Below are 13,887 nucleotides of genomic sequence, written 5' to 3'. Positions count from 1 at the left end.
AAGGAGCCAATCGCTAAGACATTTAGCTGAAATGTCGGTTGGCTTGGCCTTTCTGTGTGACTGCATTAGGAATGGGAAAATGGGTTTCTGTAGTCCCTAACTGACTTCCCTAGCAATTATGCTGCTGAATCATTCTCATTTTCTTTTTCTCTCATCCACTTAATATTTAAGCATAATAATATATTTCTCTTTCTTAAAAAAAAAAAAAAAAAGCTTTATATTTCATTTTCAACAACCTGCACCACACCAAACTGTAAGCAAAACATTCAAGCCAATTTTTCATGCAGCTCATTTTGTGATCTGCATGATACCTGATTTTAAACAAACAGAAAACTCCGTATCCAAATTTCCCAACTCTGCTGTGCTCATTAGCCACGAGTTTTGTCCTGTTGCAGATAGGACTGCAGCCATGAGTGCATACAAAGTTGGCCTCCAGTCATGCATAGAAATCATGCCAATTTCTATGCCAGTACAATTTTTACTCTATGATAAATTTCTCCTCACTCACTTCTAAAAGAGATAAAAGGATGGACTGAAGAATAATAAACTAAAATAAACAAGCTATTACATTTTTCTTTCCAACATATGGATAGGAAATTAACAAAATCATATTCATTGACAAGTAAGGAAAGAAAGTGCTGAAGAGAACCCAGGCTGGATTTATGAGCTGTTTAAGTGGCATGGATATTTAATTGACCATATTTCCCAAAGTTACAGTCCCCTTTCTTCTGTTGATGCACAGTGCAACTCTCACAAGAGAAGCTTACTAGTGCTATGTGGGGAGGAACCAACAGTGAATTCTACTTATGGAAGAATACTTGCATGAACTCAGAAGAGAAAGAAAATACTACCACCAGTGGGATCATGACCACAGTCAGAGAGCTGGTGTAGTCACTGTAGCACTCTGCATTGTGCTGCTACTGAAACAGCCATCTGGAAAGACAGTGGTGAACTGGGAAGTGAGATTCCCTTGTGAGTTGGCCACAACCACAGATTTCATCAATATCGTTAGCATCTTTTCAGCAGTATTGATGCATTCTTAAGATCACTGTATTTAGAAGGCTGAATTCCCTCCTGTGATGACTTTCCACGTACTTTTGTCCAGAGTATGTCTAAATCATTAATAATAACTTAGAAGAAGAATGTTAATTATATGAAAAATCAGGCATTCTGGGCTTCCTAAAATAACCAAGAACTTGCTAAAGCTTCCTTGCCACAACAAGCTGCATTTCAAAACAGCCTGGAAAAACATTCTCCTTGTTTTTAAGGGTGCAAGACATGTATTACGGAGCTGAAGAGATGTTTGAATCATCTTTGGCACACATATTATTTCAAATTATCAGAACTAACCCTCTTCACTACTCCTTGTTGCCTAGCATGGGATAGATCTGTAAACCGGATCTGAGTGAGATCTACCTTTGGTTCAGCTCTTTTGACCTCATAATTCTGTCTTGAAGAATGCATTCACCAGTTCTTTTTTGTAACATTTCTATTGCCAGGATCAAATCTCTTAATTTGTTAGCTGGTGCACAAATAAGTAGTCTAAGAAGTCCAGAGTCATTCAAAGAATTTTATGGGGTCAAATATTTTATGTTTGTGTATATATGTACACTACTGCCATTCATTTAGGTTCTTCAACCTTTTCTTCTGTACTGATACAGCAGTAACTGCAGTATAAAGGACACCAGAGATAGCCTTAAATTAGCTATCTCAGGGATGAGGAATAGTGGAGTCGTGGGAAGCTCAAGCTTACCTGTTTTCGATGTATCTTGCTTTGTGATTTTCTGACTTGTTTAATGACAGGGATCATGCACTGGCACAAATCACTGTGACCAAACTGAGCCTCAGCTTACACAGGGAACATTGTTTATGTGTACCTGGGAACGGTACTCTGGGGAGGAAGGAGTAGTGGCATTGTAGATCACATCAGGGAACAGAACAGCTGAAGAGAGAAACTGCAGGTGCTGTGGGGAGGAGCAGAGGAACAAATGACAAGGCTAGCATTGGCTGAGGGCTGCTGGAGGACTTGTTAGTATCTGGGTGTGATTAAGCAGAGGGGAAAGATTTGCAAAGGACTAGAATGAAATACTTCAATATGGTACGGAGAAAAGAACCTTGGAGCAATTTAAGATGGCTGAGTAAGTGCTGCTTTCCAAGGAAAAAAACAGCAAGGAAGATCAGCATTGGATGAGGGAAGCAAAGAAATAGTTACAGTTATCAAGATGAAACATGGTATGGGCTTGGCCAATTATTTTTAATGCTACTTTTTTCTTCTTGTGCCTCTCTGATTGCTGTTTGCAGCTACTTGGTCAGAATACCGAGTGTCTGCCACATACTCTTCTGCCTTTCCATTTGAATATTCTTCATATCTTCATAGCAAATTACGCTTCATTTTTACCTGTAAACTCAACCCTATTCCATTTGGCAATTGCAAGTGCTTTCCTTTTTCCAGAACATCTTCTTTTTTTGACTTTCTTGGTCAGTGGTCTTTCTAATCTGCCTATATCTTCTTATTATTTTTTTTTTCTGATGAAGACATTATTTGTAGCTGTCCCTGCACACATTGGCATGCTCCTGCGGTCTTTGTTTCCCAAAGAAACCTTGGGAATGCTGCAGCCAACCCTGAAAAAAAGCATTCTTTCTTCAGGGCACTTTTCAAGCAGCATGCTATATGGGGTCTTCAGTCTGTGCCCCAGACTGCAATGTTACATTTAGTTGTGCAATGGTCAGAAAGGGATGCAAGGTCAGATATTTTAGATTTGTGTATCTATGGAAATATACTTTTCCTTCCCTCTTATCCCAGCAATCGTTCAGGTACTGGACATGTGTGCAGCTAGTAGCTTTAGCACACAGTGTTGTTAATTCTGTCAAAGTTTTAGTCTCTGTGACATTGGCTTTATCATAAGATTTCAAACCTTCAGTGTCCAAATATATGATTTTTTTCTCACAATACATTCCTCTCACACCTAACTGAATGTTTTTGCATATGATATTTAGGGAGAGTATTAAACACATTGAAATAGATTAAGAAATAAATGTAAAAGAATCAATTCTTTTGAACTGTGGTAGCATAATAGAAATCGACTGCTATGAATGAACCTATGTTGAGAAGTTATGAACAGCAGAGCTAATGCACTGCCATGAGTTCATCTTTATTATTGCATTACACCTGAATCAATTGATAAAGTAGCTTTTTTTTTAAGGCTAGGAATGGCACTTAATTGAATAAAAGTCAGTGTAATTATATTAGGAGAATCCAACAGTACTGCTGACAGCGGAAAAGGGACACTACTGAGCAGAGTGCCAGAACTTGTCCACACATTTCTGCACATCGTTTGCCTGACAGATATTATGGGCTGGTACATACTTTAATTAGATTACTGATTGCCACTGCTGTAAGTGAGAATTGAATAAGAGAGGCATCTCTCCATATCAGAGTATCAGCAGGGTTTGCATCCTTATGCTGGTCTTTCTCAGAATGGTCTCTGTTCATCTGGGGCTCAGTGGCCCCTCTTTAAGATGATTTATTCTTATCTCTTCATTCAGTGAATGTTGAAGTTATTTTCACTGCATGGCTGGCTGCTGTTTTTCCCAGCAACAAACCTAAGAAACAGTGAGAGCAAATGTGTGAGAAACAGCAGTAACAGCTACACTGACCAGTTTCTGCAGCGTAGCATATTTCCAGGGGTGGGGGGAATTGTAAGAAGTAAACCCACGAGCACTTTATGAGTAGTTTGCAGTTAGCATTATGATGATAAGCACAAATGTGCTTTTATGGTCATGTGTGGACAGGCCTTCACAGTAAGCATTTCCTGTACAGCACTTAGCAACTTTACCTGGGACTTTATACCATCTGACACCAGGAAGGTGAGGGACTGTCAGGGCTACTGTTTGTCATTCATGTGTGTGCCCTCTGCATGCATCTGTTCAGAGCTCATTTGTGAATGATGATGGGGATGATGTGAATATGCTTTGATTAATTTGCTTTATGTTTTTCATGTTGTGTGGTTGAGACAGTATCCATCAGGACAACAGCATATGTGAGATTACAGCTGACAAAAAGAGTTTCACAGTCAAGACTTTTTTAAAGTCTGTAATTTATTAGTTTCAAATATTATTTTCTTTTGACTTTTTTTTTTTTTTAAACCAGATATGTCTGGATTGGAATGTGAATTTGTTCTTTCTCTCTCTCTCCTCTTTCTTTCTCTTTTTTCCTCTCTTCTCTCTCTCTCTTTTGTGATCTCAATTTAGCAAAAGATTAGAAAGCTGATCTTATCACAAGGTAAGCTCAGCCTTCCTAAGTGCAGTGTGGGGATATGCATAATTACACTTCTGCACCTCAAAAAAACAACGGTGCTATATTTGCTTGTGTGAAAGGAGTGTTTCCCATGTGGGAAAACAAACAAGGAATGCTCTCCACTTTTTTTCTGCCCTTGCCCATACCTCTCAACTGTCTCACATTAGGAGAGAAATTCTCCATTATAGACCTCCCTTACTGGAATAATTGCATCTTGAGCAGGTATGATTGAATTAAACTGCAGTTCAGCATCAGTTTTATGTCAGAGAACAGTTACCTGAACTTGCAGGTGAGTGGGTTGGATCACTTCCATTGTTGTTATCTTTATTTATTACCATAAGTTACGAGTAACAGATAGATTAATCATAAAATAAGTGACATAAAATTAGAGACATTGACTCCACATCAATTTAATCTTCCTACATTTGCATTTTCCTTGTTTATCTGCATTGTATTGCTGTACTGTGTTTTGGACTTCAGCTGGTTGAGAGGTATGTTTCAAAGGGTTTCTTAAAACAAAAGCTTACAAAAAGGAAATATTGCTAATAGCTATTGTTTCCCTTTTTTTTTTTTTATTTTGTTACCATAGGATCTGAATGTCTGTAAAATATTTGATCATTGTTATGTTTTCCCATGCCAGTTTTATACCTAGTGCTTTTTTTGCAAATTAAAATATTCCTATGTTAAAACTCTCTCTTTCTCTCTTTCTCTCCCTTCCCCCCTCCCCCCCTTTTCTTTTCCCTCCTACATTTGGGCTCTGATCTGCAATTTATAATGGGCAGACAGACTGGTGAGTCTGCATGTTGTAAATTGCGGGTTTGGGTCCTTAGCTTGCAAAGAATGTTCCGCAGTAGAACTTCGCTAATTCTTTTGTTACTGACTTGAAAATCCAGTCACCCTCCAAAAGAAGCTAAATAAATATTTGTTGTTTCCTCCGCAACGGTGTACATTCTGAATACTGAACACTGAAGTTTTCTAACATTGAAAACTTTGTACTGATTTCTCATCATTAAGCACTTCAACAAAAAGAGCATGTTCTGCAGTCAGAGGTCTTTGATGTCTATATTTGTTGGTTGCATTGTTAATTGAGAAAATGCAGTTTTTCAAAGAGGGTTTCCTGATGCTACTGCAAATCAGTGAGGTTCTACTGCAACAGATAAATAAAGTCAATCTCAAAAGTGGAGAGTAGAATGCAGCATTTACAATAATAAGCTGGTTTACACAGTTACTAACCCAAAGGCTTATGTTTGTTTGCAAATATAGAGCTTTACTTCTTGAGAACAAAGGCCCTGATCCTGTAAAACACTTGAGAATATTTTAACTTGCAGCTCTTGGGATCTGGTCCAAAGACCACTGACGTCAGTGACAGCTTTTCCAGTGTCTCTTGAGCACTCACAGTGACTTCAACACATACCTAAGCCAAAGCCCATGGTTAAGTGTTTTGATTGATTTGGGGCAAAATTCTGATTGCCATTAGTAGTTATTTTACTGGGTCATTCAGCACTACATCAGACACAGTCCTGGGAAGAGTACAGTGAGGATTGGCAGTGTCCTCCCAGAAGGATGGAACCAGTGACTTTGGCTAAGATTTTCAGAAACTTACATGTGGATTTCAGAGACTTGTTCTCCTAAACCTTTCAAATCTTCTCCATCTTGATTTGGCCCGATTCTGAGTTCCTTTATACCAGAATTAAATTATCAGAATCAGGACCTCTGACTATGTATCATTTGGTTACCTTTATTTTTTTCTTCTCCTATATTTCACTTACACAGTTATGTGAATACATATGTATGCATATTATATATTTATATGTATGTATGTATAAATATATAAGTATTTGGTTATAGGTATGGATATAAAGATAGATATAGATACAAGCACACACATATTCTAAGTATTAATAGTATTTACTCCTGAAATGAGGCTTTTAGGAAGGCCAGCAGGGATTCAGGGATCAAGAACAGCACTTTGCATTTTCTGTTAGTCCAACTTATTATTTTGAAAATATCAAATAAAAGGGCTATAGCTGCTGCTGGGGACTAATGTTGAGGAGCAGTAGCTGAAAAGAAAAATGATATGGGGGGTATATTTTGCTTTATTTGTTTTGTTTTTATGTTGCAAATTATTCATTTTTAACAAGACTGAATTTTCCAAGAAACACGAATAGGGGATATTTGTATAAGTTATTGCTAAATAAGAATTTGGGTTTGGTGCTTGATAACTGTGTGTTTAATCAAAAATACTGTACATTTTTCCTTTCTTCCCTTCCCTCTTCCTTTCCCAGACACAGTGCTAATATAAACCTGCACCGTAAACTGTTGACCAAAGAACTGGATGACATGGGCCTGGACTCCTCACAGCCTTCTCTTAGTAAGGACCTCCGCGATGAATTTTTGGTGAAGATATATGGCGCTCAGCATCAGATGGGGCTTGACATAAGGGAAGACACCTCCTCACCTGCTGGTACTGAGGATTCCCATATGAATGGGTACGGCAGGGTCATGTCAGAAGACTATATGGTCCTAGACCTGAGCACCACCTCCAGCATCCAGTCCAGCAGCAGTATCCATTCCTCAAGAGAATCTGATGCAGGAAGTGATGAGGGCATTCTCCTGGATGACGTCGATGGGGCAAGTGACAGCGGGGAGTCTGCCCACAAAGCAGATGCCCCTGCCTTAGCTGTAGGTATGGGCACCGATGTCCCAGGATCCCTCATGTTCAACAGTGTTTCGGTGAGCAACGGTGGGATAATGTGTAACATTTGCCACAAAATGTACAGCAACAAGGGAACCCTCAGAGTGCACTATAAAACAGTGCACTTGCGAGAGATGCACAAATGCAAAGTCCCTGGGTGCAACATGATGTTCTCCTCTGTCCGTAGCCGAAACCGGCACAGTCAGAATCCCAACCTGCATAAAAACATTCCCTTCACTTCAGTAGATTAGTTCAAGGATGGACACGGCATAATGCCAGCTCTCAGAGAAGGCCCACCGCATTTGAACTGCCACATACAGCCTCCCTTGATATATATATATATATATATATATAAATATACATATATATATAATCTTTTTCTTTTCTTTTCTAACAAAAGAAAGAAACACCAGGTGCTTTTTTTCCCTTTATTGGTTGTTGGTTTATTTTTTTTTCCTTTTGGGGGGGGGGGATAGAAATATAAAAGGGGGATCTTTAAACTGGGGTGAAATATCCTTCAAGAAAAAAAGCAAACAAAAGCAAAAAAATTAACACAGAGAAAACCTGCAATTGTCCCTAGTTCTGTTAGAATGTTCTTGGTCATCTCCAAAGAGACAATTTGTTCTACCCATGACTTTCACCTGAAAAAAAAAAAAGCAAAGGAAAAAAAAGAAAAAAAAATCTACTTAGTTGTCTTTGTGTCTTCTAAGCATTGGGGATAACGTTCTACTAAGCATGGCTGTTACACTTGTATATATATATTGAGCCTTGACAGGCCTATGATGTAAAACAATTGTATTGATGGTGGTTTAACTCTTATTTTTTTGCTTAATTTTTACAGTTACATTCAGCTGTTAGATAAGCAGGAAAAATAGGTTGCTGGCTAGTTCTACTCATTTATGTTAGCTTTAATGCACATTTTTAAAAGAACCACGGTCTTGTTTTAACTACCTGCTAGATATAAGTAATACAGAGGTGCTGGCATGCTTTACAGTACCTGATCTGATACAGTTCTTTTGTCTTGTACTATTACATAAATCCAGTCATGCACTTTTTCGTACACTACAAGGGGATGTGTAATAATATCCATGCTTTTTTTTTTCTTAAACTATTGCCATATTTTCAGTAAGTGTCTTTAAAAAAATACACTTAGATAAAAGTGGTCTGGTCAGTATGAGGGCATGAATGCCAAACAAAGAGTATTAGTGTTTAGTGTTAATACAAAAGTGCCAACTTTGCACACATTTTAAAAAAAAAAAAAAAAAAAAAAAAAAGAAAATGTAGTTACTTATTCACCATAACCACAATTGTAGTTTTTGGACTACAGTAAAAATTACTGGGGAAGGAAAAGGGGTAAAGTGAAATACAAAATTCTTGGTGCTTTTTTCAAGTGCCAAGTAGTACTAGAAACAATAGAGCATCCTCATTCCTTATATAATACATTATGTGAAAGAAAAAACAGAGTTGTGTCATGTGAATCAGTGGAAACTCTTTTTTTGTTGAACATGCATAATATTTGGGGATATAAATGCTGATACTACTTGTCACAGAACAAAGATGAATATAATTTTGTGTGCTTCTTACTATGGCCTGGATTCTTTGTGGTGTTTAAAAAAAAAAAAAAAAGGAACAGGGAAATAATGTTGACTATGTTGTTCTGTAAAGTTGTCTTTTTTTTTTTTTTTTTTTTTTTTTCTGCAATGGAAAGTGCTGTAGTATGATTAAGGCATGTTTTATAGAAGCAATCAAAAGAAATTAATGTCAGAAGCACTTAGCTCTGAAAACATATGCTGGACTTTTTATTGGGTAACTTTCCCTTTGGATAAATGAGAGGCCAGAAAAAGGATCTCTAGGTGTGTTAATGTTTTGTGTTTCACCCACATGGTTTGTCAGAAAAGAACTAAAGTCCAAGGAATAGAGCATGCAAGAGAGATACCATGGGCAGGAGCAGGAGAAGGAGCTATCAATTGAGAAAGACAGAAAGAAGGAGAGGCTGTCCTCTGAATCTCTTTTTGTTTCCGGTGTTTACACATGTTGCTTGAGCTGGTAAACCACACTGGCAGCCTGAGTTACCACAACATACTGACTGAGTGGTGGTATTTACTTAAGTTCAGCCTACAGCCAAAACCATTAGGGTGTGTAGAGTTGTAGACTCTTTTCTTTACCAAAAAAAAAAAAAAAAAAAAAAAGCAAAAACAACGAAAAAGGATATTTCAGCATACAATAAAATATTTGTTCATTGAGAATGTGTTCCTTTTCTGTATTTACTGACCCAGAATATTATTAACCAAGAGTCAGAAATGCTTCTTTTGCTTCAGCTTGTGGCTGTTTTGATTTGCTGTGCATTTTGATCATTCTTACCTTTATGTCCACTTGAGTACTTACACTTGTTACACTTTCTAGAGGAACCTCTTAATATGGATTTCCTCTTTTTTCACTCTTTATGCATTTCAGTACTCTTGTTTCCAAAAGTAGGAATCAACAGCTAATAAATCAGTACTTCCAGCTGTAGAAAAGAAGAGAAAAATCTTTCTAAATGAATTCTCACTATGGTTCTGTGGGTTACAAGCCTCTGATCATTTTTTGATTCTGTGCACTGATGAAGCCCCAAAAACTTTAGTGGATCCCACAGAAAACATAAGGAAATTTTACCTTCTGGTTTAACAAAAAAAAAAGTTTATAGCAAAAGCTAACCAGTTTCACTGAGTGTTTTTCTTTCATCTTTTTTATTTTTCCTCAAAGTCTCTACTACTTTGCCTTGTTAAATTGAGTATAGTGGTCTGCTTTGCTTTGTGTTATGTTGTGCAAACTCAGTGTGTTAGTGACAGAGGGAAATTAGAACAGTAAAGGTGGATTCTTCTCAAACACATGGACCTTTGTAGTGTTATCTGTACTGCACTCCCATCCTTCCTCCCAAGCTACTATGAACAAAGCAAGACATAAGTCTAAAACCAATACAACAAAAATTAAATGATATCTACAGGAGAAAAAAAAAACCACTAAAACACTGTTTTGAACTATGTATGATACAAATAAATATTGTTTTTAATGAAAAACACATTTGAGGTATATAAATAATTCCTCACTGAATGAATCACTGTTCTGCATTCTTATTTCACTCTGTTTCTGTTAGAGGTCAAATGGTTTTGGTAAACTTGTTCGAAAACTTAAACATCATCAGTAGATAAATTCAGCAGATGAATTACATAGGAAAAATCTGTTTATTACACAAAATGAAACAGGACTTCATAAAAAGCAAAGGAGCATGGACAAACCTCCAAAAACTATTACAAACTCCACAATTCTACTTTTATGGCAGCCTAAATTTCATTCAGATTGTGCTTAAACCCTGTAGAAGATACAGTCTCCATGTAAGAGAATTTTGTGATGGACAGAATATCGCTCACTGTTATTTATAGGTGAATCAAGTGCTTTTTCAGTGCTAGTGATATTAGAGTCAGAACAGTCTAGGTTTTAGGAGGGCACAAAACTTCCATTGAATTGAATGGTATTTTCCTCCTTCCTATTTACCAAGCATCTCTATGAGAATCTGTATTTATCAGAAATGTTCCTGTGATAGAATTTGTATTACTTGAAATTTTCTGAACAATGCTAAAAAAGGCCAGATGGTAGAATTTTGGTTTTACTGACAAAATTAACACAACAGCTAGCATTTCTAAGTGATCTCAGCAGAGACGCACACTGTAATCAGCTTAAAGACTGAACCTCTGATTTGTCCAGCCCAGGGCATGAGTATAATGGTGTGATGACAAGACAAGTGTGCTGTTGCTTATGCCATCATAACCTGTGGCTATTCTCTCAGTTTTCAAGACTGTCAGTCTAACCCCTTTTACAAGAATTAGGCTGAATTTGAGGAAGGGGAGTTACACAGAGGCTCTTCATTTTACATGGAATTGGTTCCTTGTTGTTTAGTTCCTATAGTTATTGCAGACATGCTTTCCACAGTGTTTTACTGTTTTGTTCATTCAAAGTAGTTGTATGTTTCTGTAAATATCAAACAGGCTTTGTCCACTTTTACAAAAAATAACTCTGCATGCTGAATCTCCTCTAGAAACAGAATTACTTCTCTTGAGGTCTTTAAGCATTTTTCTTTCTTTTGGAGAGCACTTTTTTTTTTTTTTTTCAGGAAAGCATGCGATGCCAGTTAATCACTACGTATCTTTTGAAAAACAGTGCTAAAAAAATTGGAAGGAAAACAGCACAGTCAAAGCACATGAATTGGAACCAGGAACTGAGCATTAATACCACTAGTGGCCTCATCTCACTGCTTAGTTTTTGGCAGATCACATAACTCACCTGTTTATGTTTCACTCCATTAAAACATGGCTAATACTAATATGATCTTAGTCCATATGGGTGTTTCTATGAGGACTAATTATTTAGTGTTCGTACGGAGCTAATTTAAATTTTAAAAATTTCTGCACATCTTACAGTATTTAGCCAGTTTTTCTGAGCTGTATCTTAAACAGATACATTTTGTTACAGCTGAGATTTTAACTTTGCCTCTTAAACTGCAACTGGCTCCATGGTGACACTTTAGTAATGCACACAAAGTATAAGCTCTCTGTCACTGAGTCACAACTGAACTTGATAAAATGTGGAAGGTATAGATTTAAAAGCCTGTAATCGCTTACACAGTAGTCTGAAAGATCTCTCAAAGGCTTTTCATGACTAAGCTCATAAAATTTGTGTTTCTCAGATACCTCACACAGCAGAAATTGTGCACCATATTTGCTGTGAGTAAACTTCAGTATATTTCCTTCCTTCCTTCCTTCCTTCCTTCCTTCCTTCCGTTGTGGAAATGAAAGTGTTTCATTCCTTCCTTCCTTCTTTCCTTCCTTCTTTCCTTCCTTCCTTCCTTCCTTCCTTCCTTCCTTCCTTCCTTCCTTCCTTCCTTCCGTTGTGGAAATGAAAGTGTTTCATTCCTTCCTTTCCTTCCTTTCCTTCCATCCTTTCCTTTCCTTCCTTTCTTCCTTCCTTCCTTCCTTCCTTCTTCCTTCCTTCCTTCCTTCCTTCCTTCCTTCCTTCCTTCCTTCCTTCCTTCCTTCCTTCCTTCCTTTGTGGAAATGAAATTGTACTTTCTCTGCCTGTTCCAGAAGTTTATAATTTCCCATCACCTATGTGTTTTCCATTCTGTCCACAAAACAGGAACTGTTTAGGAAGAAGAGTCAACAGGTACTGAACAGTAAAGCAGATGCCAGGGGAGGTCAGCACCTCTGTAGATCCAGTAAAATACAGTTAATAGAAAGTGACTTCAAACACTTGAGGCATACACTTGAGTTTTCCCTGATTTTTATTCTTCTCAGTTAACGCAGTTAAGGGTCTAGCATAGCTAACTACATGGGGTAGGAATGTACCTAAGAAGACAAAGAGCTGTGTAAGTATCTGGAAAACCCAGAAACATAATGATACAGGGTTTGATCTGTTCCAAAGATAGGAACCACTTACAAGAATAAGCTTTAGTTCCAGGATATTCTCTTTCAATGAGTTTGGTATTTTAAAATCAAATTACATGGTTTGGACCTGCTTTTTGATAGGATTGTAAGAAAACAGGGCATCTTTTCAGAAATATATTTTTACTCAAATTCTGCAGGACATTTTCACAGCATCATTGATGGCTGAGGAAGGAATAACGGAGGGAAAGTGTTTGATCTAGAAGTGCACACATGCTCCTCTAAATGTTACATGCCAGTTATGTGAACAGAAATATTAGCACTTCTTCTGTTTTTGTCACTTTTCTCTTTGGGTTGTATTAACAGAATTGTTCTTTTCTTATTTCAAAAAAGCAGCAAAGGTGTCTGTAGTAAGGGCAAGGAGGCAGCAGGAGTTCTCTGCGAGGAGGAGAAGGTGAGTGGCAGACACATGATGGCAGCTGGTATATGTCAGTTCCTTTTTTTTTTTTTTTTTAAACTTATGTCACTACTTTGCTGCTATAGTAACTCAACAAAACAGTGACTCTAGTGCTACTTTTTGAGATAAGCATCAGCATAGCCTGCTGTCGCCACATGATGAGCTGGGCTTTTTCCCCCTTCTGTACGGACATAAAAGGAACTCTTTTCCATACCCATTTTTTCTTTATGAACAGAGCAACATGACACGATGGACTGAACCTTTCACCCACACATTTGCCCAAGTACGTGTCTGTTCTAGTCCCATGGTTTCTGTCTCTTCTTGCCAAGCAGCATTATCACTGTCTTTAAAATGGCTGGCAACAAAGGGAAGCAGCAACTTTTTTACATGAGTAAGATATCTTGAGTCTGTAGTTAAGTAGTCTTTATGTGGCTTGTTTTCCTCAGTCAAGCCATGATCTTGAATAGCAACTTGAATGACAACTTTGATTTTGATATTGATCATGTATATCCCAATACTGTTGCTGTTACAGCATTGTTGGCACTGGCACTGAAAGGAAAACAGTTCTTGGCCACAAAGGGGTTAAAAAATGGACATGTTTTTGATGAGTCCTCTGACTTTTGCCAGTATTATTGCTCATTATGATGACACTGTATTTTTTTTTTAAATAGCAGCTGTAGTTGTCATAAAACTATTTTCCGATTCCTCTCCTTTAAAGTGTGGTGTTGTAAATTCATGTGACCTTTCCTGCAAAGAATAAATATTTCTTTTTTTATATAAGATCTCAAGACAAGGCTTGGTTTGTAACAAATAGTGGCCCATTACAAAGCAGGAAAAAAAAAAAAAAACAAAAAGAAAGAACTGAGCTGAGCAGCAAGAAGCTTCAGTTCAATTTCACTTCATATCTTTCTAATAACTTACTTGTCACTTTATTACCTTCCAGTAATGTGAATGCTGCTGACAAGACTGTCACACTAACAGCAGACAACACCCTCTCATGCTTAGCCCCAGCTCTCCTGGCTAC

General features: G+C 37.4%; 1 protein-coding gene across 18 annotated transcripts in view; it reads left to right on the top strand.

The window, feature by feature from the left end:
* Positions 1 to 13,541, top strand: part of BNC2 (basonuclin 2) — a 354,372-nt gene extending 340,831 nt beyond the window's left edge. For 16 of the 18 annotated variants that reach the window (XM_035558579.2, XM_050716583.1, XM_050716585.1 and 13 more), the window contains one exon: positions 6,583 to 13,541. In XM_035558579.2, coding sequence (XP_035414472.1) covers positions 6,583 to 7,243 — 661 coding nt within the window. In that variant the 3' untranslated portion in view covers positions 7,244 to 13,541. Of the gene's footprint in view, positions 1 to 4,251; positions 4,283 to 6,582 lie in introns of all 18 variants that reach the window. The other 2 variants (XM_035558597.2, XM_035558598.2) reach the window with 2 other exon arrangements.
* Positions 13,542 to 13,887: the final 346 nt, after the last annotated feature.

The sequence above is a fragment of the Cygnus atratus genome, chromosome Z, assembly GCF_013377495.2.
Source record: "Cygnus atratus isolate AKBS03 ecotype Queensland, Australia chromosome Z, CAtr_DNAZoo_HiC_assembly, whole genome shotgun sequence".
Lineage (NCBI taxonomy): Eukaryota > Metazoa > Chordata > Aves > Anseriformes > Anatidae > Cygnus > Cygnus atratus.
Note: the sequence above shows the minus strand (reverse complement) of the source record. Positions and strands in the feature narration are given on the sequence as shown.